Source organism: Pseudochaenichthys georgianus, chromosome 2, assembly GCF_902827115.2.
Source record: "Pseudochaenichthys georgianus chromosome 2, fPseGeo1.2, whole genome shotgun sequence".
Classification (NCBI taxonomy): Eukaryota; Metazoa; Chordata; class Actinopteri; order Perciformes; family Channichthyidae; genus Pseudochaenichthys; species Pseudochaenichthys georgianus.
In genome coordinates, this window is record NC_047504.1 from 9909585 (window position 1) to 9934410 (window position 24826).

General features: G+C 45.5%; 1 protein-coding gene across 1 annotated transcript in view; it reads right to left on the minus strand.

Annotated features, from left to right (window-relative positions):
• The window catches only part of pard3ba (par-3 family cell polarity regulator beta a), a 168113-nt gene that overhangs the window by 99255 nt on the left and 44032 nt on the right, over positions 1-24826 (minus strand). Inside the window, exons 8-13 of the mRNA XM_034101017.1 lie at positions 24139-24608; positions 22478-22617; positions 22181-22309; positions 5925-6110; positions 3421-3582; positions 2541-2606 (exon numbers count right to left, since the gene is read on the minus strand). Of these exons, the coding sequence (XP_033956908.1) occupies positions 2541-2606; positions 3421-3582; positions 5925-6110; positions 22181-22309; positions 22478-22617; positions 24139-24608 (1153 nt within the window). The remainder of the gene's footprint in view (positions 1-2540; positions 2607-3420; positions 3583-5924; positions 6111-22180; positions 22310-22477; positions 22618-24138; positions 24609-24826) is intronic.

A 24826-nucleotide genomic window follows, 5' to 3' on the forward strand; every position in this document is an offset into this window, starting at 1 on the left:
CTTTTTGTAGTTGTAGTACACCAACGTGGATTAAACGTGTGGTTTTTTACCACAATGTTGGGGAAATTAATGGATAAAATGCACGGATTATTATTATTATTCCCACTCCGATCGGGACACTAGGTCCACCGTTTCCCCGCAGCGAGGCTCCCCCGTTGACAGTTTACGTGGGCTGGGTGCAGTGGCGGACTGTGGGTGCAGTGGCGGACTGTGGGTGCAGTGGCGGACTGGCCATCGGGACGAATCCCGATGGGCCGGTACCGAAGTGGGCCGGTCGGATAAGTAACTAGCACATCCCCCATAGGCGGCGCGTGAGGCTCAGGTTTGAGAAGGCTAAATAACTTATTTTACCTGACGCTGTCCGCCTCCGGCGTCTATAGAAAAGAGATCCAGTAACGGTTTTCAAGGGGACAATATGTACTCAAATTGATGGGTTTGGATGATGGGGGAAAACCGTGTCACAGGCTCTTTAATGTCGCTTGCAAGGTAGTACAGGAACTGCCATCACACTCTTTTAACAACCACAGAAGGGGAAGAGGTAAAAATAAGCAGGTTGACACATTCCACGCACAATCATCACACTGAGGAATCGTGTTCACAGCTTTGTGGAATATCTACTCTCATTATTCCTGAAATATGTTCATTTGATATATATCTGTGAATGTGCGACTGTTAATGTTTTTTGGTGCTTCGTGCCGCCGTACGTACGTTCAAAGAACCGTGTTTCCATATGTCCTGGTTTCTACGTGCAGCAACAGAGAATACAGAAAAGGCTGAACAAGAAGAGACTGAGGCTTAAACAGAAGGGAAAGGTCCAACAAGTCTTTAATAAAGTGGCGGGGGTGCACGAGGAGAAAAAACCCAACAGAGAAACATGGAGGCATGCAGCAGGCTTCAGATCAGCTTTATTTAACAGAGAGAAACAAGCAGGCGAGACAGAGAGCAGGACACATTCCCTTACAAACATAAAAAAGGAAAACTTTATACAAATAGACAAAAAAGCACGGAGCAGATAAAGCAATACCAGTGAGGAGGTTTGAAGGGAAACTATGAAAAAATAATAACTTCAGTGAGTTAAGACTGATGTGACGGAAAGGAGGCTGCACAGAGGGAAGTATTGAGTTCATGGGTAATATTTTAAAAAGAGTGAAACGTGAATGCTGCGACAGTTAGTGGTGTTGGCACGGAGAGAAGCTTTCAGCCTGATTAATACGCGTCCACATCATCGATCATTACTGCATTTGCACTCGGACGATTTGGTGCGAAAAGTGGAGGAAGTGAAAAATGTCAAATTACATTATCGAAACTATTCACAACTTTACAAAGATTTTGATTAGAAAATGGATATCTTCTTTATTCCTGATAAAGGTCTAGAATCGAAATATTTAAATATAATATCTTGCAAGTTATAGATTGTGCGAAAGCCTGTTTCTATCCACTCCTGCCTCTGCTTTGCACCCGTCCAATGAAGCCGATATGCCAGGTCATTTCTCTGCACACATTTGATGGAGTGTTATCTTTTCAAAGTGTCGGAAATATTTACATGTTTGCACAATCCAGATCTAGTGTACACACACACACACACACACACACACTTTACAACGTTTAGAATGTGCAGCCAGAATGTCACCTGTACCCCTTTTGCAATGCATATACTGTGCACGCACACACACACACACACACACACACACACACACACACACACACACACACACACACACACACACACACACACACACACACACACACACACACACACACACACACACACACACACCACACACACACACACACACACACACACACACACACACACACACACACACACACACACACACACACACACACACACACACACACACACACACACACAGTGTCAGAGCTGCATGTGTCTGGTGAGCTCTCTGTTGTGTGTGTAGTTGTGCGAGAGTGCGTCGAGGTACCTGTCTGCAGAGGCGTGTGTGTTTCTATTGTGTCTGTGTGTGGGTATCCTGCTGTGTGTGGGCGGGTCTCCGTACATCTGCCCTGCCATCGCCCTGATGTTCTCCGTGTATCTCTGAGAGCTGTCTCGCCTGTGTGGGGGGTCCGGTGTGCGGCTACGTGCGAGCCTGACCTTGTGTGTGTGCGCGTTATCCGGCCTGTCGGGGCGGTGTGTTTCTGCGAGCGCTCGGCTGTGTGCGTACCCGTAATGGTAACTTTCCCGGTTTAAGTTTGTGGGGAAGCCGCTCAGCGTCTGGCTGTGAGAAACAAACCCAAACTCGTACTGTGAGGCCGGTCTGAACTCGTCTTCCTGTGCGTACCCCCCCTCATCATCACTATCTTTCTGCGCCAGGCCAAACGTGTAAGCACTACTCCTCTCCTTCTGATTAAGACCATAGGTGTATCGGGTGTGTGTGTGTCCCGGCCTCGGTGTGTATTGCTGCCTGTGGCTGAGGGACAGCGGCTCGGACGCTCTCCTCCTCAGCGTGGGGAGTAGGGGGGAGGAGCGGCTTGGGGGGGGGCGGCTGCTGCTTCTGGGGGGGGCCGTCACCTGCTCGTACCTGATTGTTGGAGATGGACTGGGGGTGGGCGGAGGAGCCATTGGAGTTTGGTGCAGGGCTGGCCGTCTGGAGAAAAGCAAAATCAATTGGAGAAAAATTAAACATATACATTTTCTTTCTTTAAAACCATGAATATCTTATTAATATTAATGGACCCATTCATATATTGTTATATACATATTATATATTGTAGTACAGTGTGCACGTTTTTACTTTATGCTTATACAAATATGAATAAGGTCTCTTTTATATTGCTGACATGCATATAGGGCGGATGCCTCCAGTTCGTCCAGTGGAGCATATCTTCACATCGTCACAACAGGCGACAGCAATGATCCTAATGTGGCTGATGTGTGTCATTGATTCTGCGGTCAAAACTCTGGGAGCTGCTTCTGAATATTCTTTGAAAAACATCAGGATGCGCGGAGAATTTCATAATGCATAAGCATCCCTTAATGTTTCATGTAACCAAAATCCTCTAACCAAACTCAGGGAGGCTGAACATGCAGCTCCACGTCCAGCAGAGCCTCCGGAGAGAGGAACTGACAGTCTGAGGATATGAGGAAATGTTAAAAACTAAACGTATTTAACACAAGTATGCTACTTTAAATATTCATTTTGAGCATGTATTCATGATAACATAAGCAAGATATACTTTCATTCTCTCAGTTGATTTCTGCAAAACTGAGAAGACGCCCATAATGCAACACTTTACAAAATCAAGCCAACATGACATCAAAATGTAATTCTCCTCCATAAAATATGTTTTTCCAAATGTGAAGAGTCTGATTTCCAATGATCTTGAAAAAATACACCTCTCCAAAGCCATGATATTCCAAAGTGTACGGGGTAGGTTACGGAGCAGAGCTTTCACCCGTACCTGTCTGGGTGCTCGGAGCACCACCAGCTGGATGGTGCCTCTGGCGTTTCCCTCCGACGACATCGAGTGTCTCAGCGTCTCCATGGCAGCGTGGTTGGAGCGTCCGAGCAGCGATTCGCCGTTTACCGCAATCATCTGATCGTTCACGCTCAACCGGCCGTCCTGTTGGGCGAGGTTAGCGGCATTAGCACGAGGAGGATAGTGGAGAGACACCAGCACGACTCACATGTGTAAGTCATACTTATGGTTGTTGTACATACTTGAAACACAGTGATGTTGTTTTTAATGTCTATTTGCACATTAAATAAATGCAGCATTACCAGGCCTTTTAAAGACCTTCGTATCTGTTCATATCGCTTAAGTTAATGCCTCATAACAAGTTAATGATATGAAGATGCAAGGATGGGGAAAAGAGGAAGGACAGAGCTCAAATCTTCAGTAAAATAAGACACAAGACTGGTCACACCATTTCTAAGAGGGGATAAGAGGAGAGGTGTGAAATGAAATGTGTGTGTGAGAGAGTAATAGAGAGAGAGAGAAAATGGAGTAGAAAATGGAAGAAGGGGGAAGGCAAGGAAATTGAAGAGTTAGCAATCTACTGAGAGCGGGAGCGCCATGATAAATACACAGAGCAGCTAATGGAATAGCCTCGGTGGGCACTAAATCACTTCTAAGTGTTTTAAATAGCAGCCTCTCATGGAGAGAAACACAGAACGGTGCCCTGGAGGGAGAGAGGAAGAGGAGAGAGAGAGAGGGTGAGTGGGGGGGTCAAATAAGGAAAGCAATGCAGGGGGCGATAACTTAAAAAAAGAACAATAACGATGAGACACTAAAGACTCTCTTTGAGTGTGTGTGCAGAGTCATGATTGCTCCATTATGGTCAACGACGACCTTTGACCCCATCTTATTAACAAGGCACCATCAGGTCTGGCCTCCATGCAGACTGGGGTGACACCACACACACACACACACACACAGAGAAATCAGAGTGTGTCGTGAAAAATTGATGTTTGTGCCAAATTCAGCGTGTCTGTGATTTTCCTATTAACATCTCCTCTCCGCTAGATGTCATTTTAATTTGTTTTCTTCTAGCTTCGATACGATGGTATGACAGGATCAGGGAGAAAGCCAGAGAAGATCTTTTAGGATATAATTGAGGCCCCGGGCCCCCGGCAGCAGCTCACACACTCTTTAATGGAAATAGGTTAGATCTCTCCATGACTCTTCCTCGTCTCCTCCCTTCTTCTGCCTGCTGTGTGTGTGTGTGTGTGTGTGTGTGTGTGTGTGTGTGTGTGTGTGTGTGTGACTCGGGGGACGCCCGGGTTCCCTCCTCTGCATGAGAAGCCTCATCAGGCTGAGCCCTCAACTGCTTTACATCAACACCGAGGAGGACACACACACACACACACACACACACACACACACACACACACACACACACACACACACACACACACACACACACACACACACACACACACACACACACACACACACACACACACACACACACACACACACACACACACACACACACACACACACACACACACACACACACACACACACACACACACACACACACACACACACACACACACACACACACACACACACTTATGCATTGTGTTCATGCTGAGTGTCTCCACTTTTCAATTTCCATCTCTCTTTTGTTCGATGCCGCTCATTTCTTCCCTCCCTCCTGCCGTCTCTCTTTCAATGGCTTTCCTCCCTCGCTACTGTCCGTCTCTCGTCCTCCGTGTCTTTCTTCCTCTTATGCGGTATCTTGTCCCAGAAACCTGTTTCGCAGCCAGCCGGAGATCTTACTATCCGCGTCGGCAGCTGTCTGAAAGAAACTACTTCTGAAGGCACTTTGGGGAGCTGCTGTCTAGCCGCTCCTGATCCCAGACCAGTTTATCTGGTGCGCCACACTCGTCTCTGCGCCTCCTCGCCCTGCGGTGCAGATCTGGGAGCAGCATCGAGGGCGACGAGGACTAGGGATCTCCAAAGTGCTGAAACTGGATGTGTTTCTCTCCTGATGCTTTCACAACTTGAAGTGAGCGCTGAGTGATTTAGATAAGGCCGCTGCAGCGCTGAGAGGGCGAGGACACTGGAGGTCAATGGGAGTCAAAAGGCCGGGGGAAAGCCGGGCAGGGGGAGAAAGACAGGAAATGAGATGAGAGGCGAGTAGAGGAAGAGGAGAAGAGAGGAAACGACATCGTAAAGAAAGGGGGGAGAGTGTGGACAGATGAAGGTGAAAGAAAAAGATCAAAACCACAAGAAAAAGGCTTCTTTGTGGTTCAAGCACAAAGAACCTCGACTAGATACAGATTGAAAATGTTTCTGCAATTGTGCATTGTGGGAATATATAGGAAGCTTTACATGGAGAGGGGTTATCAGCTTTTATTTTTGTTCGTGAAGCACTTTGTGTTACCCGTTGTGTACGGAAAGTGCCATATAAATAAAGATATCATTACTACAGACACCACTTGAGGATCCGGTACCTTGTTGGCGGCCCCTCCGTGGATGATGGACTTGATGAAGATGCCCAGGTCCTCCCCGGTCTCTCTGGACTTGTTGCCCTTCAGGCTGACCCCGAGTCCAGCGGATCCAGACTCATTGAGCGGGATCTCGTACATCAGCTGCTCCCTGCCGTCCTCCAGCACCAGGCTGCCTTCCGCTTCACCTTTCTGAAAACCAAGAAATATTTAAAACCCTTAGTTCTTGAAATGCACCCCTAATACCTACTTATAAGTGCTGCGTGTGATCGCTGACGATTGAGGCAGCGTATCTAATGCAATGGCTAATAATGCATGCTCTCACTGATTACACTCAAACGGAGACGGATTCAAGAGTCAGATGGAAGAGGTAAAAGAAAAGGAGCAGGTGTTGTGTACCGGAAAGAGAGATGGAGGTGTAGTGAGGGAAAAGAAGAAAGCTACTGTAGAGAGGTTATTTCCATTTGGAGATGAAAGGCGCAGGCGGAGAGCGAGACATTTCTAAAGGAAACATAATAACCTTTTCATACCTCCTCCTGCTGGAGCACGCTGGGGGAGGAAAGGGGGAGCATGGCGGCGCAGAGGAGCATTTAAAAGTAATAACCCATCCCTGAGGTATTCTCTCGTTCGCACTCCCCCCTCCTCATCTTTACATTTCAGCCTTATCTCTCAATCTTACTGTACTGTACCTCCATCTCTCCCCTGTCCTTCTCTCCTTTCCACAGGTCGCTCTCTACACCCTTCACCCACTCCTTTAATGTGGAGAAAATTACCATGGTGGCAGCAGCAGAATATATGATGGAGGGGGGGGGAGACAAAAGGTCACAAAAGGGAAATGTGATGGCAGAATGGAGAGTGGGAAAAAAGGCAGTCTCAAGGGTAAAGAGGATGAATTAAAGGTTAAAAGTGTATGTTCTTTTTTCTTGCTTTTCTCCCTTTTGTTGAGACTAAAAATAAACTTGAGGGGTAAGCAAGAGACGGTGAAAAAGCAAGAAACATCTAAGGGAGATGTGCAGAAATATGCATGTACATTACACCAGCCTTAGCACTTGTCACAGCTCTACAGATGAGAGCACCCGCAGCAGGATTGCGGCAGCCTTACATCACACAGCGCTGAATCACAAATCCATGTTCACATTTCCTGTCGTCGAGGCACAGTGTGGAAGGAGTGAAATGTGGCCTCCAGGAATTGTTGTAAGATTCACGACCCTAAAAGCTTCCTCTCAACCTCGCTGTGATTCTGTCTCCCTCGTCTGTGATGCTACGTCTGGGTGCGTATTAAAACAACAGACCTTTATAGCCTTTAGGCCAGCATGGATACTACTTATTAAAATGTGAAACATGGCTCAGGTGAAGGAGCTCAACCTGAGTAAAGAGAATCCTGAGGTACTACAATGCACTGATGCAAGTCACTGCTCTCACTCTGGAGTGCAACATTTACAAACTAGAGAATGCAATTCTCTAGTTTGGGTGTCAAGAGAGTGGTCCGACGCAGGCGCTAAGCAACGACAGGAAATATGTAGTCCAAGCTTTTAAAAAGGTTTTCCTTTTTAAAAGCTTGTGCTACATTTTAATGGTCCTTATGACTATTGTAAACCTTTAGGTTGAGGCTCAGCATGAGGATATGAGGAAATGTTAAAAACTAAACGTATTTAACACAAGTATGCTACTTTAAATATTCATTTTGAGCATGTATTCATGATAATCTAACATAAGCAAGATATACTTTCATTCAAAACTGAGAAGACGCCCAATGATGCAACACTTTACAAAATCAAGCCAACATAATAAGATATTCATGGTTTTAAAGAAAGAAAATGTATATGTTTTAATTTTTCTCCAATTGATTTTGCTTTTCTCCAGACGGCCAGCCCTGCACCCAGTGATGTACCTGAACGAGTTCAATGAACGATCGTTCATGAACGCGTTCATATTTTGGGCGAACGTGAACTGAACGTACTGTATTTCCGCTCGATGAACGTAATTGAGAACGCGTTCATTCTCAGCACTGTATTATAACGGCGTTCAAAAGTGTGCCAGATTTCATATGCCTTTCAGCCGAAACCCCAGTTAAAACACACAGTAAACAGGCTTCAAAATAATGCGGAAAACCACCCAATCTGGCAACAGCAAGCTGCCTGTGACGCGTACGCGCCTGTCACCCGTGGCTGTCGCACTAAAATATAAATATACTAAATATATCAGACTCCTCACAACAAACAGTGTGGAACCGCGGAACCGGCGAGCATTGAATGAATGAATGAATTAGTATGGACGAAGCCGAGAGCAGCTGGAGCAGCACTCGCTCAGAGTGAGACTCTACGGCAGGGGTGGGGAACCTCCGGCCTCCGGGCCGTATACGGCGTGTACGGCCCTCGAGGTAATTTATAAACACACGCAAAAAATAAAAAAATGAAAGAAATCTCGACCGCAAAAAAATTAAACAAGCGAGTGCCTGTTTTTCCTGGCCAAGGTCAGGGTCCTTGAACACAACACGAGCCTAACGTGTCATCACGTGCTATATGTCTCGACTGACAGGGGTGCAGTTCTGACGGAGAGCACCAGAACGCCACTCCAGCACTTCAGAAATTGCAGTACCGATAAGTCCATACACATGCCGCAGTTTCTGCGTGTCTGTGTCTTTAGTTGAAAGCCCAGTGGCGATCTGCTCATCTGTCATACTGATCAGACAGTCAATAACTGTGTTGTTATCATTAGCATCTGGTTAGCTAGCTATGCTAACGAATATAAGAAGCTTTTTCTACAACCAGTGAGGTAAAGGCACATCTTTATATGATCATTATAGTTATAAAAAAACAAGAGAATAAAGTAAACAGGTATAAAATACTATATGACAGTTATTAATAAAGAAGAATACAGTTTGAAAGGGGAGTGATTTGTCAAATATCCATAAATTAAAAGAAAATCTGCTTACAGTTGTGTTTGGGTGTTGAGAGATGTGTCCATAGATCTCCTAATGTTGCTCTCAAAGTGCACCAGATTGATGCTTTTAACTTCAACATTTAAAAAAAAATCTTCCCATGGGAGCACGCCACACCCTGCACGTGCATGCATACGCGAGTCATGGTGAGATATCTGGATTAAGAGGTTGCTTTTTCTTTGCACAGAATGAAATGAATGGGCTGTGATTTTAGTTTGTTTAAGCAGAGGTCAATAACTTGTACGGCCCTCTGAGGATATTGTAAAAATTGAAATGGCCCTTGAGAGGAAAAAGGTTCCCCACCCCTGCTCTACGGCGTCGGCGTATGAGCATTTAAAAGAGTTTTACGTTAAAGTCAGTACTGACTCAGACGGAAAATATCAAACGTTTGCCTGTAAACTGTGTCCGCCCGGTTTGAAAAAGCAAGTCCGTACATCGACGACGTCGACAACAAACCTTAAACGGCACATTGAGAATAAGCACACGACTAGCCTTTCACGGTATGTGTGAGTGGCGAATAAAAAAGAGAGCCAAAACAGATCCACTACCACCCAAATCCCATTGACATCGTACAGGAGACAAATAATAGCTCGCAGCAACGTATTGAAAAAAGAACTATAAACTATAAATTAGTTCATTTTTGAAACCATGAACTTTAGTTCAACATTTTGAATTATGAACTATGAACTGAACTAGTTCATTTTAAAATGTGTGAACTGTGAACTGAACTAGTTCATGTAGAAAGTGAACTTTCCCAACACTGCCTGCACCAAACTCCAATGGCTCCTCCGCCCACCCCCAGTCCATCTCCAACAATCAGGTACGAGCAGGTGACGGCCCCCCCCAGAAGCAGCAGCCGCCCCCCCCAAGCCGCTCCTCCTCCCTCCTCCCCACGCTGAGGAGGAGAGTGTCCGCAGACGCTAAGCAACGACAGGAAATATGTAGTACAAGCTTTTAAAAAGGTTTTGCCTTTTTAAAAGCTTGTGCTACATTTTTAATGGTCCTTATGACTATTAAAATATAAAATTATTTTTCTTTTTTTCTTTTGAAAAAAGACGCCTGCGTCGGACCACCCTCTTGCCTGCGAGCAGCCAGGGACGTCTCCTGTGTCTGCGCACGGGGCAAGCGGCTTGTCTCCGTTTGCTTGGCATCATCAAAAAACATAAACTCTGTGGAGGAACGAGGGGTCTATTTGCAAACTTTCAGGAGAGGCTCTATGATGTCACCGATGATGTCATCACATTCCACATGACACATCCCAGTCTTTTAAGCATTTTAAATGACATCATCGGCAATGACATCATCGGCAACGTCATGTAGAATGTGATGACATCATCGGTGACATCATAGAGCCTCTCCAGAAAGTTTGCAAATAGACCCCCCGTTCCTCCACAAAGTTTACGTTTTTTGACGATGCCAAGCAAACGCAGACAAGCCGCTCGCCCCGTGCGCAGACGCAGAAGACCTCAGAAGAAGTCCCTGGCTGCTCGCAGACGCAAGAGAGTGGTCCGACGCAGGCGCTAAGCAACGACAGGAAATATGTAGCACAAGCTTTTAAAAAGGTTTTCCTTTTTAAAAGCTTGTGCTACATTTTAATGGTCCTTATGACTATTGTAAACCTTTAGGTTGAGGCTCAGCATGAGGATATGAGGAAAAGTTAAAAACTAAACTTATTTAACACAAGTATGCTACTTTAAATATTCATTTTGAGCATGTATTCATGATAACCTAACATAAGCAAGATATACTTTCATTCAAAACTGAGAAGACGCCCAATGATGCAACACTTTACAAAATCAAGCCAACATAATAAGATATTCATGGTTTTAAAGAAAGAAAATGTATATGTTTTAATTTTTCTCCAATTGATTTTGCTTTTCTCCAGACGGCCAGCCCTGCACCCAGTGATGTACCTGAACGAGTTCAATGAACGATCGTTCATGAACGCGTTCATATTTTGGGCGAACGTGAACTGAACGTACTACGTATTTCCGCTCGATGAACGTAATTGAGAACGCGTTCATTCTCAGCGCTGTATAACGGCGTTCAAAAGTGCGTTCATTCTCAGCACTGTATTATAACGGCGTTCAAAAGTGTGCCAGATTTCATATGCCTTTCAGCCGAAACCCCAGTTAAAACACACAGTAAACAGGCTTCAAAATAATGCGGAAAACCACCCAATCTGGCAACAGCAAGCTGCCTGTGACGCGTACGCGCCTGTCACCCGTGGCTGTCGCACTAAAATATAAATATACTAAATATATCAGACTCCTCACAACAAACAGTGTGGAACCGCGGAACCGGCGAGCATTGAATGAATGAATGAATTAGTATGGACGAAGCCGAGAGCAGCTGGAGCAGCACTCGCTCAGAGTGAGACTCTACGGCAGGGGTGGGGAACCTCCGGCCTCCGGGCCGTATACGGCGTGTACGGCCCTCGAGGTAATTTATAAACACACGCAAAAAATAAAAAAATGAAAGAAATCTCGACCGCAAAAAAATTAAACAAGCGAGTGCCTGTTTTTCCTGGGTCCTTGAACACAACACGAGCCTAACGTGTCATCACGTGCTATAGTTCTCGACTGACAGGGGTGCAGTTCTGACGGAGAGCACCAGAACGCCACTCCAGCACTTCAGAAATTGCAGTACCGATAAGTCCATACACATGCCGCAGTTTCTGCGTGGCTGTGTCTTTAGTTGAAAGCCCAGTGGCGATCTGCTCATCTGTCATACTGATCAGACAGTCAATAACTGTGTTGTTATCATTAGCATCTGGTTAGCTAGCTATGCTAACGAATATAAGAAGCTTTTTCTACAACCAGTGAGGTAAAGGCACATCTTTATATGATCATTATAGTTATAAAAAAATAAGAGAATACAGTAAACAGGTATAAAATACTATATGACAGTTATTAATAAAGAAGAATACAGTTTGAAAGGGGAGTGATTTGTCAAATATCCATAAATTAAAAGAAAATCTGCTTACAGTTGTGTTTGGGTGTTGAGAGATGTGTCCATAGATCTCCTAATGTTGCTCTCAAAGTGCACCAGATTGATGCTTTTAACTTCAACATTTAAAAAAAAATCTTCCCAGGGGAGCACGCCACACCCTGCACGTGCATGCATACGCGAGTCATGGTGAGATATCTGGATTAAGAGGTTGCTTTTTCTTTGCACAGAATGAAATGAATGGGCTGTGATTTTAGTTTGTTTAAGCAGAGGTCAATAACTTGTACGGCCCTCTGAGGATATTGTAAAAATTGAAATGGCCCTTGAGAGGAAAAAGGTTCCCCACCCCTGCTCTACGGCGTCGGCGTATGAGCATTTAAAAGAGTTTTACGTTAAAGTCAGTACTGACTCAGACGGAAAAAATCAAACGTTTGCCTGTAAACTGTGTCCGCCCGGTTTGAAAAAGCAAGTCCGTACATCGACGACGTCGACAACAAACCTTAAACGGCACATTGAGAATAAGCACACGACTAGCCTTTCACGGTATGTGCGAGTGGCGAATAAAAAAGAGAGCCAAAACAGATCCACTACCACCCAAATCCCATTGACATCGTACAGGAGACAAATAATAGCTCGCAGCAACGTATTGAAAAAAGAACTATAAACTATAAATTAGTTCATTTTTGAAACCATGAACTTTAGTTCAACATTTTGAATTATGAACTATGAACTGAACTAGTTCATTTTAAAATGTGTGAACTGTGAACTGAACTAGTTCATGTAGAAAGTGAACTTTCCCAACACTGCCTGCACCAAACTCCAATGGCTCCTCCGCCCACCCCCAGTCCATCTCCAACAATCAGGTACGAGCAGGTGACGGCCCCCCCCAGAAGCAGCAGCCGCCCCCCCCAAGCCGCTCCTCCTCCCTCCTCCCCACGCTGAGGAGGAGAGTGTCCGCAGACGCTAAGCAACGACAGGAAATATGTAGTACAAGCTTTTAAAAAGGTTTTGCCTTTTTAAAAGCTTGTGCTACATTTTTAATGGTCCTTATGACTATTAAAATATAAAATTATTTTTCTTTTTTTCTTTTGAAAAAAGACGCCTGCGTCGGACCACCCTCTTGCCTGCGAGCAGCCAGGGACGTCTCCTGTGTCTGCGCACGGGGCAAGCGGCTTGTCTCCGTTTGCTTGGCATCATCAAAAAACATAAACTCTGTGGAGGAACGAGGGGTCTATTTGCAAACTTTCAGGAGAGGCTCTATGATGTCACCGATGATGTCATCACATTCCACATGACACATCCCAGTCTTTTAAGCATTTTAAATGACATCATCGGCAATGACATCATCGGCAACGTCATGTAGAATGTGATGACATCATCGGTGACATCATAGAGCCTCTCCAGAAAGTTTGCAAATAGACCCCCCGTTCCTCCACAAAGTTTACGTTTTTTGACGATGCCAAGCAAACGCAGACAAGCCGCTCGCCCCGTGCGCAGACGCAGAAGACCTCAGAAGAAGTCCCTGGCTGCTCGCAGACGCAAGAGAGTGGTCCGACGCAGGCGCTAAGCAACGACAGGAAATATGTAGCACAAGCTTTTAAAAAGGTTTTCCTTTTTAAAAGCTTGTGCTACATTTTAATGGTCCTTATGACTATTGTAAACCTTTAGGTTGAGGCTCAGCATGAGGATATGAGGAAATGTTAAAAACTAAACTTATTTAACACAAGTATGCTACTTTAAATATTCATTTTGAGCATGTATTCATGATAACCTAACATAAGCAAGATATACTTTCATTCAAAACTGAGAAGACGCCCAATGATGCAACACTTTACAAAATCAAGCCAACATAATAAGATATTCATGGTTTTAAAGAAAGAAAATGTATATGTTTTAATTATTCTCCAATTGATTTTGCTTTTCTCCAGATGGCCAGCCCTGCACCCAGTGATGTACCTGAACGAGTTCAATGAACGATCGTTCATGAACGCGTTCATATTTTGGGCGAACGTGAACTGAACGTACTGTATTTCCGCTCGATGAACGTAATTGAGAACGCGTTCATTCTCAGCACTGTATTATAACGGCGTTCAAAAGTGTGCCAGATTTCATATGCCTTTCAGCCGAAACCCCAGTTAAAACACACAGTAAACAGGCTTCAAAATAATGCGGAAAACCACCCAATCTGGCAACAGCAAGCTGCCTGTGACGCGTACGCGCCTGTCACCCGTGGCTGTCGCACTAAAATATAAATATACTAAATATATCAGACTCCTCACAACAAACAGTGTGGAACCGCGGAACCGGCGAGCATTGAATGAATGAATGAATTAGTATGGACGAAGCCGAGAGCAGCTGGAGCAGCACTCGCTCAGAGTGAGACTCTACGGCAGGGGTGGGGAACCTCCGGCCTCCGGGCCGTATACGGCGTGTACGGCCCTCGAGGTAATTTATAAACACACGCAAAAAATAAAAAAATGAAAGAAATCTCGACCGCAAAAAAATTAAACAAGCGAGTGCCTGTTTTTCCTGGCCAAGGTCAGGGTCCTTGAACACAACACGAGCCTAACGTGTCATCACGTGCTATAGTTCTCGACTGACAGGGGTGCAGTTCTGACGGAGAGCACCAGAACGCCACTCCAGCACTTCAGAAATTGCAGTACCGATAAGTCCATACACATGCCGCAGTTTCTGCGTGGCTGTGTCTTTAGTTGAAAGCCCAGTGGCGATCTGCTCATCTGTCATACTGATCAGACAGTCAATAACTGTGTTGTTATCATTAGCATCTGGTTAGCTAGCTATGCTAACGAATATAAGAAGCTTTTTCTACAACCAGTGAGGTAAAGGCACATCTTTATATGATCATTATAGTTATACAAACATAAGAGAATAAAGTAAACAGGTATAAAATACTATATGACAGTTATTAATAAAGAAGAATACAGTTTGAAAGGGGAGTGATTTGTCAAATATCCATAAATTAAAAGAAAATCTGCTTACAGTTGTGTTTGGGTGTTGAGAGATGTGTCCATAGATCTCCTAATGTTGCTCTCAAAGTGCACCAGATTGATGCTTTTAACTTCAACATTTAAAAAAAAATCTTCCCAGGGGAGCACGCCACACCCTGCACGTGCATGCATACGCGAGTCATGGTGAGATATCTGGATTAAGAGGTTGCTTTTTCTTTGCACAGAATGAAATGAATGGGCTGTGATTTTAGTTTGTTTAAGCAGAGGTCAATAACTTGTACGGCCCTCTGAGGATATTGTAAAAATTGAAATGGCCGTTGAGAGGAAAAAGGTTCCCCACCCCTGCTCTACGGCGTCGGCGTATGAGCATTTAAAAGAGTTTTACGTTAAAGTCAGTACTGACTCAGACGGAAAAAATCAAACGTTTGCCTGTAAACTGTGTCCGCCCGGTTTGAAAAAGCAAGTCCGTACATCGACGACGTCGACAACAAACCTTAAACGGCACATTGAGAATAAGCACACGACTAGCCTTTCACGGTATGTGCGAGTGGCGAATAAAAAAGAGAGCCAAAACAGATCCACTACCACCCAAATCCCATTGACATCGTACAGGAGACAAATAATAGCTCGCAGCAACGTATTGAAAAAAGAACTATAAACTATAAATTAGTTCATTTTTGAAACCATGAACTTTAGTTCAACATTTTGAATTATGAACTATGAACTGAACTAGTTCATTTTAAAATGTGTGAACTGTGAACTGAACTAGTTCATGTAGAAAGTGAACTTTCCCAACACTGCCTGCACCAAACTCCAATGGCTCCTCCGCCCACCCCCAGTCCATCTCCAACAATCAGGTACGAGCAGGTGACGCCCCCCCCCAGAAGCAGCAGCCGCCCCCCCAAGCCGCTCCTCCTCCCTCCTCCCCACGCTGAGGAGGAGAGTGTCCGCAGACGCTAAGCAACGACAGGAAATATGTAGTACAAGCTTTTAAAAAGGTTTTGCCTTTTTAAAAGCTTTTGCTACATTTTTAATGGTCCTTATGACTATTGTAAACGTTTAGGTTGAGGCTCTATGGCAGGGGTCTGCAACCTTTTTGACCAAAGGAGCCACAACCCACATGCCAAGCAAACGCAGACAAGCCGCTCGCCCCGTGCGCAGACGCAGGAGACCTCAGAAGTCCCTGGCTGCTCGCAGACGCAAGAGAGTGGTCCGACGCAGGCGCTAAGCAACGACAGGAAACATGTAGTCCAAGCTTTTAAAAAGGTTTTGCCTTTTTAAAAGCTTGTGCTACATTTTAATGGTCCTTATGACTATTGTAAACCTTTAGGTTGAGGCAGGAAACATGTAGCACAAGCTTTTCAAAAGGTTGTTCCTTTTAAAAGCTTGTGCTACATTTTTAACTTTTAAAAATAATTTATTTTTTTCTTTTTCAAACATTTTTGTGGAAAAGGGTTGTGGCTCCTTTGGTCAAAAAGGTTGCAGACCCCTGCCGTAGAGCCTCAACCTAAACGTTTACAATAGTCATAATAAAGATGTGGCACAAGCTTTAAAAAGGAACAACCTTTTGAAAAGCTTGTGCCACATTTGTAATGGTCCTTATGTCTATCCAAACTTTTTAAAATAACTATGTATAGCGACATCATCTTTTATGGCGAGGGATTTCCATGGAAACGGCATTTGATGACACACCATAATTGACGTAGAGCTGTTGAGGGCAGGACCAGTAACCATTATCTGAAGTCTGCTGCTCTGAGCATGAATTATGACATCATCGTGTTCCATGACACAGGTGTTTATATTTGAGCTAACAATGTGTCCAGAGATCAAAGGTTTCCATGGTGATGTGCAGTAATCAGTGAGAGGAGAGCATTTTCATTGTTCTGATTGAGAGATAAACCTCTTACATGTGAACGTTTTGTTGAAGAACCGTAACAGATATCTGTGACATTTCAAAGCGTGAAGCATGTCAAGGAACTTGAGCATCTGAAGTGTGCTTTTTGTGTACTTTCGGGTTAATAATGTGGCCTTTTTGGCCGATTAACTAAAGGTGTGCGGCTGCTGTGGTGGGGAAAGATGAGGCTGAACTTACAATGGGGTTTAATGAAGACATGTTGAAAGTTTTTGTCACTTCATGCCCTCAAGAGGCATTTTGTTTAATTATGTTGCTTAATTTATTTAAATGTTTCAAGCCACGAGATGTTTTCCTACGTTTCTCATGAAAAAGTATGTCTCAGGAATGTAGGGTTTGGGAACTATGGCAGGTTTAAAAGAAAATATGAAGGCAAAATTAAATCTGTCCTCCACTCTAGCGGTGACATCACGCACTCTAAAATCTGAAGAAGGCCTCTTTACCAAGGTCTGAACAATGTTTAATATCTCTAAAAGTACGAATCAGATTTAAAAGTTGTTTCACACGAATAATGTCAGAAAGATGTGTAACATTCTAAAGTTGGAATGAGGTTTCTGAGTGAATGTATGAAGGAGCAGTTAGCAGTTGAAGTTGCATGAAGATTGTTCAAGTCTGAAGAGTTTCTCCATTGACTTCCATGTTAAAAAATGTGATGAATTATGGGATGTATCTCTGGAATTATGAAAGTTATGAATGAGAAAAGTAATAGCCACCGACTCTCGACCGAGTTGAACGTTTTGATGTTTGAACGGAGTTTCTGCGATGTGGAATGTGGGAGAAGAAGAGGTGCAAAATAACCCGGCGGAATAATAAAGAATTGTGTGCGTAGATAACAACTATATTTAAGGAAAGCACGGTCTGGTCACAGTTACAGTAAACGTCAATTTAAACTGGTTTCTGGTCCATGCACACATTGAAATTTAAATAAGCAACAATATTGGTTTCACACATACTCATTAAAGGAGTTACGTACTATGCGTTTTGGGGTTTTCCCTGTAGAGTGAGAACAGGTTTGTGTGCATGCAACTGGTCTGCAAGGTCTCTCCAGAGATGGGGCACCTGAAGGCTGCAGACGGACACATGATCTAACCCCAGGCTAAAGCTCAATTACCTAGGTACAAATGTATTAAAATGACATCCCCCCTTTGCCCTAATTTAAAAATGTTTATATTACTGAGAGAGTAGGTGCACTGCAGGTTTCAGGGTTCTTCATCACTCAGGTTTATATTGAACTTTGTCTCTGCTGATAATCACCTCTCAGCCGCTGCTCGTAGTCACTTCCTTGATGTGCTGATAACACATTAAATCAAGCAAAGCAAGTCCAGGAATCTGTTTTCTATTTCAGTACAATACAAGACTTTCAGTCGGGGCTTATTTTTATCAACAAGGCTGCTACAAAGACGAGCCGCCACTTCCTGCCCGAGAGACACTTGAGAGGAGTCAGGTGGCACCCTGGGAGGTTTTAAATACCTCTGTGATGGAGCTGAACAACACACGGGGTGGAGGTGGACGGATCACAGCGCGGCGGCTCTGGGAAGTTATCAAATGCAAGTGAACACTCCGATTTAAATCTATTTAAAGCTCAGTGGTGGTCCAAACTCACTCCCTCACACTCCTCTCTGAAGTCCTCTCCTTGGGGGCCGATTGTCCACAGGGGGGGGCTTTCCTCTGCGACCCCCTCTGTTAGCCCTAAGCTCTTTAACGAGCTCTTAAGCCAGGAGAGACCACCCTCTTCAACACCCAAATGAGGAGACAAAAAGGAGCTTTTTCTTTCCCCAGGGTGGGTGGTGAAGAAAGGATGGGTGGTGGTGAGGGTGGGGGGGTGATACACAGCGATTACACACAGAGCCTTTTGTCGCTGAGGATTTCTAAATGGGGGGTTTCAAAGCGGCGGGATTAGCGGTGAGAGCGACATTCAATTAAGATGAGATCTCGCCACGCTCCGACTGCAAACCACGCCGCTGCCAATTAATCGCCTTAATGTCTGCCGCCGTACACCTTTACCGCACAATGAGCAGAAAGGAAAGTGAAATGACTGATTGGCGGGATGATTCCAGTTATTTGGGAAATGGGCGCGGGGGGGGGGGGAAGAAGCTCTAAGACAGACTGACAGAGAAAGGGAAAGTCTGCCTCACGACCCTGCTTCCTGTGAGCTGGCTCTCAGCGGAGGGGTGGACCATGTGCCGCGTGACCCCCCCATCCTGTCCTTGGCATTATTCTACACACACACACACACACACACACACACTTTCACCCACAAAAAAAGAAACTCAAAACAAAACGAGGGAGAAATGCTGACCGTAATGAAAGTGTGATATGAAGTTATCACTTTTTAATTACGCTGAGGCCTCGTCTTTTTCTATCTTTAATGATGAGGCTAATTCCCCCCGCGTTGCTGTTATTCTGAAAGAGACCACTATGTGAAATCTAGGTGTAGTCATGGACTCTCACCTGAGTTCCAACAGTCACATTAAAACAGTTACTAAATCAGCCTACTATCACCTAAAGAACATATCTAGGATTAAAAGACTAATGTCACAGCAGGATTTGGAAAAACGTGTCCATGCTTTTATCTTCAGTAGACTCGACTACTGCGATGGTGTCTTTGCAGGTCTCACTAAAACATCTATTAGGAAGCTGCAGCTGATTCAGAACGCTGCTGCTCGAGTCCTCACTGACACTAAGAAAGTGGATCACATCACTCCTGTTCTGAAGTCTTTACACTGGCTTCCTGTGTGTCAAAGAATAGATTTCTAAATACTGCTGCTGGTTTATAAAGCACTGAATGGTTTAGGCCCAAAATACATTTCTGACCTCCTGCTAAATGATGAACCATCCAGATCTCTCAGGTCTTCAGGGACTGGTCAGCTTTCTGTCCCCAGAGTCAGAACTAGACATGGAGAAGCAGCGTTCAGTTATTATGCTCCAAATATCTGGAACAAGCTCCCAGAAACCTGCAGGTCCGCTGCAACTCTGACTACTTTTAAATCCAGGCTGAAGACTTTTCTTTTTGTCGCTGCTTTTAATTGAACTATTCATATCTTAGACTGCACTGTAACTTTTATCCATGTACTTTTTCTTTTAATGTTTCTTTTATTATCTTTTCTTTTTAATGACTGCTTTTAAATGCCATTTTCTTAATGCACTTTGAACTGCCTTGTGTTGAAAAGTGCTATATAAATAAACTTGCCTTGCCTATGTGCTTCAACAGAAGCTGCTCATGAAACATCGATACCCCTCTCCATGGAAACCAATCAATCAGCTTCTAAAAGTCCACTTTGCTCGTACACGGAGGTTGAAAAAGAGTATAAATCGTGCGGGTTGGCAGCAGGATGGTGCAGGGAGAACAAACACCAGCCTTTTAACCTGCTGACCCGGGGAAAATCTGCTGTGTCAGCGACTTTCTGTCCTGCTGAAGTGTCATTTGGGACCGCGCTGACCTCTGACCAGCTCCAGGGCTCAGCTGACCTCCAGTCTCCATGCGTTCCTTAGTTAAGTATTAGCAGCATCGCTCAGTGAATTCCCGGTTCAGGTTTTAGCCAGATGTTGGATTTAACAATCATTAAGAAGCTTTGCTGTGAGACATTCACTTATGTCCATCCCGATGTACAGCTGTGACTTTCCCTGAAGTTTGCCATGCTCACATGTATGACAATAAAAGCTTTTGAATTTGAATTGAATGTAGGTGGAAATCATGACCAAGAAACGGGTGTATCCATCGAAGATATTGCCGGTTAAGGGTTCTCCAAATTTGCTGAGCATTTTCAAAAAAGCTGGACAAAGGAGACACAGAATGAGCTTTTCCAAGATGAAACCCAACGCTTCTATATATTCTAAGTGAAAAGTATCAAATCTGACACTGATTCTTAATTAGAATAAACCAAACTTATAGTATTAAGTGAACACTTTCTGTTGGCAAAGATTATCCCGTCTAAGACTCAATTAAAACCGTAATATATGCGAGTAAACAATATTTGAAATTCATGATCTGTCGCAGTAACAGTGAAAGAAAACTTGTAGTCAGCAGCTCCTGAATTTAAAACTGTGCTAATGAACTACTGATTTGCATCTTATTATTTCTATAAACAAAACAGAATTATGGTAGATGAAGGGAGTACGTTTTTACAAGATACCACAGCCTCTAAAACATTGATAAATATTTATAAGCATCTCCACCAGGACATGCAGACGGACACCTACGCACAGGCGAAAGGGAAAGCAGATGTCCGCGTCGACTTAATGCGTCTCCATCATCTCACATATTTTATGCGAGTGTATCGTCACGAGGTGCCGTTTGCTCGTGCTCTAAAGGCATTCCCACTACAATTTACGACTTAAGAGCAGCGGGAATGAGAGTGGAGCAATTAAAACCTGCAAGGAAGGGAACTAGTATTTTTGGTTTGTTTTGTCGGAGGGTGTTACTGCGTCTTTCTTTGCTGTGTACTATGTGTGTTTGGACTTTTTGACAATCCTTCAAACTATGAGGGTCTGCACAGGACTTCTAGAGTGCCTGTGTGTGCGTGTGTGTGTGTGTATATGTGCTTAGGGGACATCAAACCGTCTTTGAGGTGGAGGACTGTGCTGCACGGGGGCAGCGAAGGCTCTCTCTCATTCTGCCTCACCCCCCTCTCCTCCCTTTTTAAGTCACTAATGCCCAAATACAAGCAAGTGTTAGATGAAGCCTCTTCAAAGTGCACTTGTTATGCCAACACCGCAGGGCCATTAAGGAGGGCAAACTATTTTCGGAAGCAGTAACTCGCCTGTTTAAAGATCGTGTGATGTCTGCGTGTGTGAGAGTTTCTCTATCAAGGACTAGGAGTGTGTGTGTGTGTGTGTGTGTGTGTGTGTGTGTGTGTGTGTGTGTGTGTGTGTGTGTGTGTGTGTGTGTGTTAGCAGCCACTTTAAGGTGTGAATATGCATCAGTCACTACAAAGCCCCGTGCGTCTTCCTCGGAGCTCTTTGAGGCGGCGGAGTGGGAATAATCAGAATACCCACGGAGGACGGAGGGTTAGCGAATAGCAGCGACGCGAAAAACATCATTTACAGAGAGCGGGGGGACCCGGCTGTGTGTGTGTGTATGTTAAAAAGAGTGTGTTTATTGATCAAACGTCCCCAGTGAGGTGCAGTCACGCTGTGTCGGTTTCACAGCCGTGACGCTGACCTCTGACCCCGGCAGGTTAGCGGTCACTTAGCGCTCGCGGCGTGTCGACATGCGCGGACATGGCTGTGCGTTTCCTGCGTGTGTGTGACTTCCTGTGGCATCGCTGTGTCAACAGAGCAGAGGGGGACAGGAAGGCCGGAGCGTGCTCTGGGCGTGTGTGTGTGTGTGTGTGTGGGGGGGGTGTTTATAGGAAAAGGGCATCAACATGAGGAGGTTAGGTCCTCCGAGAGAGAAAGAGGGAAAAGACAGGAAAAGTGACGACAAACGATAGACTTTGGGAAACTGTGTGATGGTGGGTGCTGATGTTTTTTCACGTTCACACTCTCTTACCAGTTCCCGAGGCAGGAAGATGTCCTCCTGCCGTGCCACCACCACACACACACCCTCGCCCTGCCTGGTGCTGCGCAGCATGGCCACCAGCTCCTCCTGGCTCCGGCCTGTCATGTCTACTCCATTCACCTGCACACACACAAGTATATTAAAGTGTGTATAAATCCGCAGAACATTTTCTGGAAACATGGAAACGTCCTCCTCAGTAGGTGTGCTGCAGCTTTCTGCTCCTAATCACGATGTGTCTCCTGTTCCTGCTAACAGACACTCTGCTGGGGATCAACGTTTCAGTCTCACCTCCAGGATGTGGTCTCCGGGCTGCAGGCGGCCATCTTTGACAGCTGCTCCGCGCTGCAGGATGTTCTTCACCAGGATGGGTCCCGGCCCGTGGACAGAGGAGTCCCGGGTTACCACGGTGAAGCCCAGACCCTCGGTGCCTACAGGGGGACAAAGCAGTCACGGAGAGTATTAGGGACATACATCCAGGGCGAATTTTACTACTTTTAATTAAGTTTCAATTAAGTGTACACTTTTTCTTCCCCTTCTCCTCCCGCTGAACCCAGTGTGTGTTTTAAGCATCTCCCTCCACATTAACTACCGTTTAAGTGTCTGTTTTCCTCTGAGGGGTTTGTTACCTGGCTCTGCCTCCGAGCCCCCAAAGGAGGCTTCTCTGCTAGCCGGATTAGACAGCCTTTAATTTCACGTGTGAGCAGGCCGAACGGTGGCTGACGAAGGGAAGTGGAGGGAGAAGATGGAAGGTGGGAGGGGGAGAGGAGAAGAAGAGAGAGGAACCTGGGGGACATTATTCCCGTCTCTAGCTTCCCTCCCTGGGGATGCGACGTGATTTCCACAAAGATTTTCCTCGTGGGTGTGAGCCTGCATTTATCTGTGTGTATACATTTACAAGTGTGTGTTTTTCCAAGGCCACACACACACACACACAAGCCATCAACCCCCGGAGCCTCCACCCTCTCCCTTTTTCACTGCCTCACAAGCCCCAAGCCATGAGTGAAATGTGCCATGCTCCGGGGGTGTGTGTGTGTGTGTGTGTGTGTGTGTGTGCATGCGTGTGCGTGTGTGCGCGTGCGTGCGTGCAGGCAGGCAGGCAGAGCAAAGCCGGCGTGGCATACTGAAGGCGGTGAGCGATGCTATCTGGTCTCCGAGCTAAGCCTCTGCCTGCCCTACATTAGCGCACCTAAACCTCACCGCCTGTCAATCACGCAGAGAAAGAGCCTGTTGCCAAGGGAGAGGGTGTTAGAAACCCCATAATATCCTTTGCTCTGATCTTGCATCAGGTGAAAGGGATAGAGGTAGACAAGGGGGGGATCTAACAAAAGGAGGAAGAGTAGGAGAAATGGGAGGGATGAAAAGGTGTTGGGGAAAGAAAGGAATAAACAATAAAAGTGTGTGAAAGAGGCTTTGAGTCGAAATACAATCTCTCCCCTCCTTTCATCTGGATATCTTTCTGCCTTCTCTTTCTCCGGGTACCTGTAGCAAGTGTGTGCTGTGCATGCTGCCCAATTACAGCTCTCCTTTCAATGCCCCGTAGCGCTACAGGTTGCTAGAACAGAGCCTATTCACAGCCCTACAAAACTATTCCAGTGCTATCAACACATCGGCGCTGCAGCTCTGATGTGTTTTAGAGGGATAATGGAGAAAGGCAGGCGGGAAGCCAGACACTCTCGGTCTGGAATCTAAAGCGAAAACACCCAGACTGAAGGATCAGGAATGGAGAAATGTCTTCACGATTGCAGCGGTTTCACACGGGACTAGATCTTTGATTTCAGAAATCGATCCGCATAACATCCAGGACTTAAAATCAGCTTTACACAAGATCATCAGAAACAAACCTGGAAGATAAAGTCTCCCACATACTTCAAAGCCCACACCCACAGGCGTCCTTTAAGTACTTCCCATGATGAGTATTAGGAACTTAAATACTTCAGCTGCACATTTACCTTTCTTCAGGTCAATTTTTAACTTCTTTCCGCCCTTCCTGCCGGTGAGGTTTCCCAGGCCGGGCAGGGGGCTCCTGCTGCTCTGGGGGCTCTGGCTTCTGGTCCTGGGAGGGGAGGAGCTCTCTGCCCTGGAAGAAGGTGAAGAAGAGCCTCTCTCCAGGGAGCCGGGCCCACGACGGAGCTCCGCAGGGGGGTTCGCCACATGAGGCTCCGGGGTCCTGGTCCGTGCGTCGGCTCGCCGCACCCCCGGGTTGGTGTTGGGTTTGGCTTCTCTTTTGGGTTCTGTCTTGGTTGTTTTTTTAGCGCGGAGCAACATCGGACTCTTTAATTTGGCTGGGGCGTCTTTGGCGTCGCCCGTGAACAGCTGACCTATCAGGCTCTTCTCGTAGCGTGGCTTGTTGGCCAGGGGGAGGACCTCCAGGCGCACGGGGGCGGACGACGTCATGGCCTGGCGGAACAGTTCCTGTGCCCTTTGGAAGCAAAATGGAAGAAATTAGCAAGACTTCAATATGTAGCTAAAGTCATTTGCACTCAAACTATAACGCCATCACTTCAGCCGAAACAGCAGAAGAGACCAAGAGGCAGAAAGCAGACGATTGGAAAGCAGAGAGTGAGGCCTGTGCATCCTTAATGGAGCTCCGTTTCAATTTGGATCAAGCACGGAGAGACTCTTCCTGCTGGTTCGGGG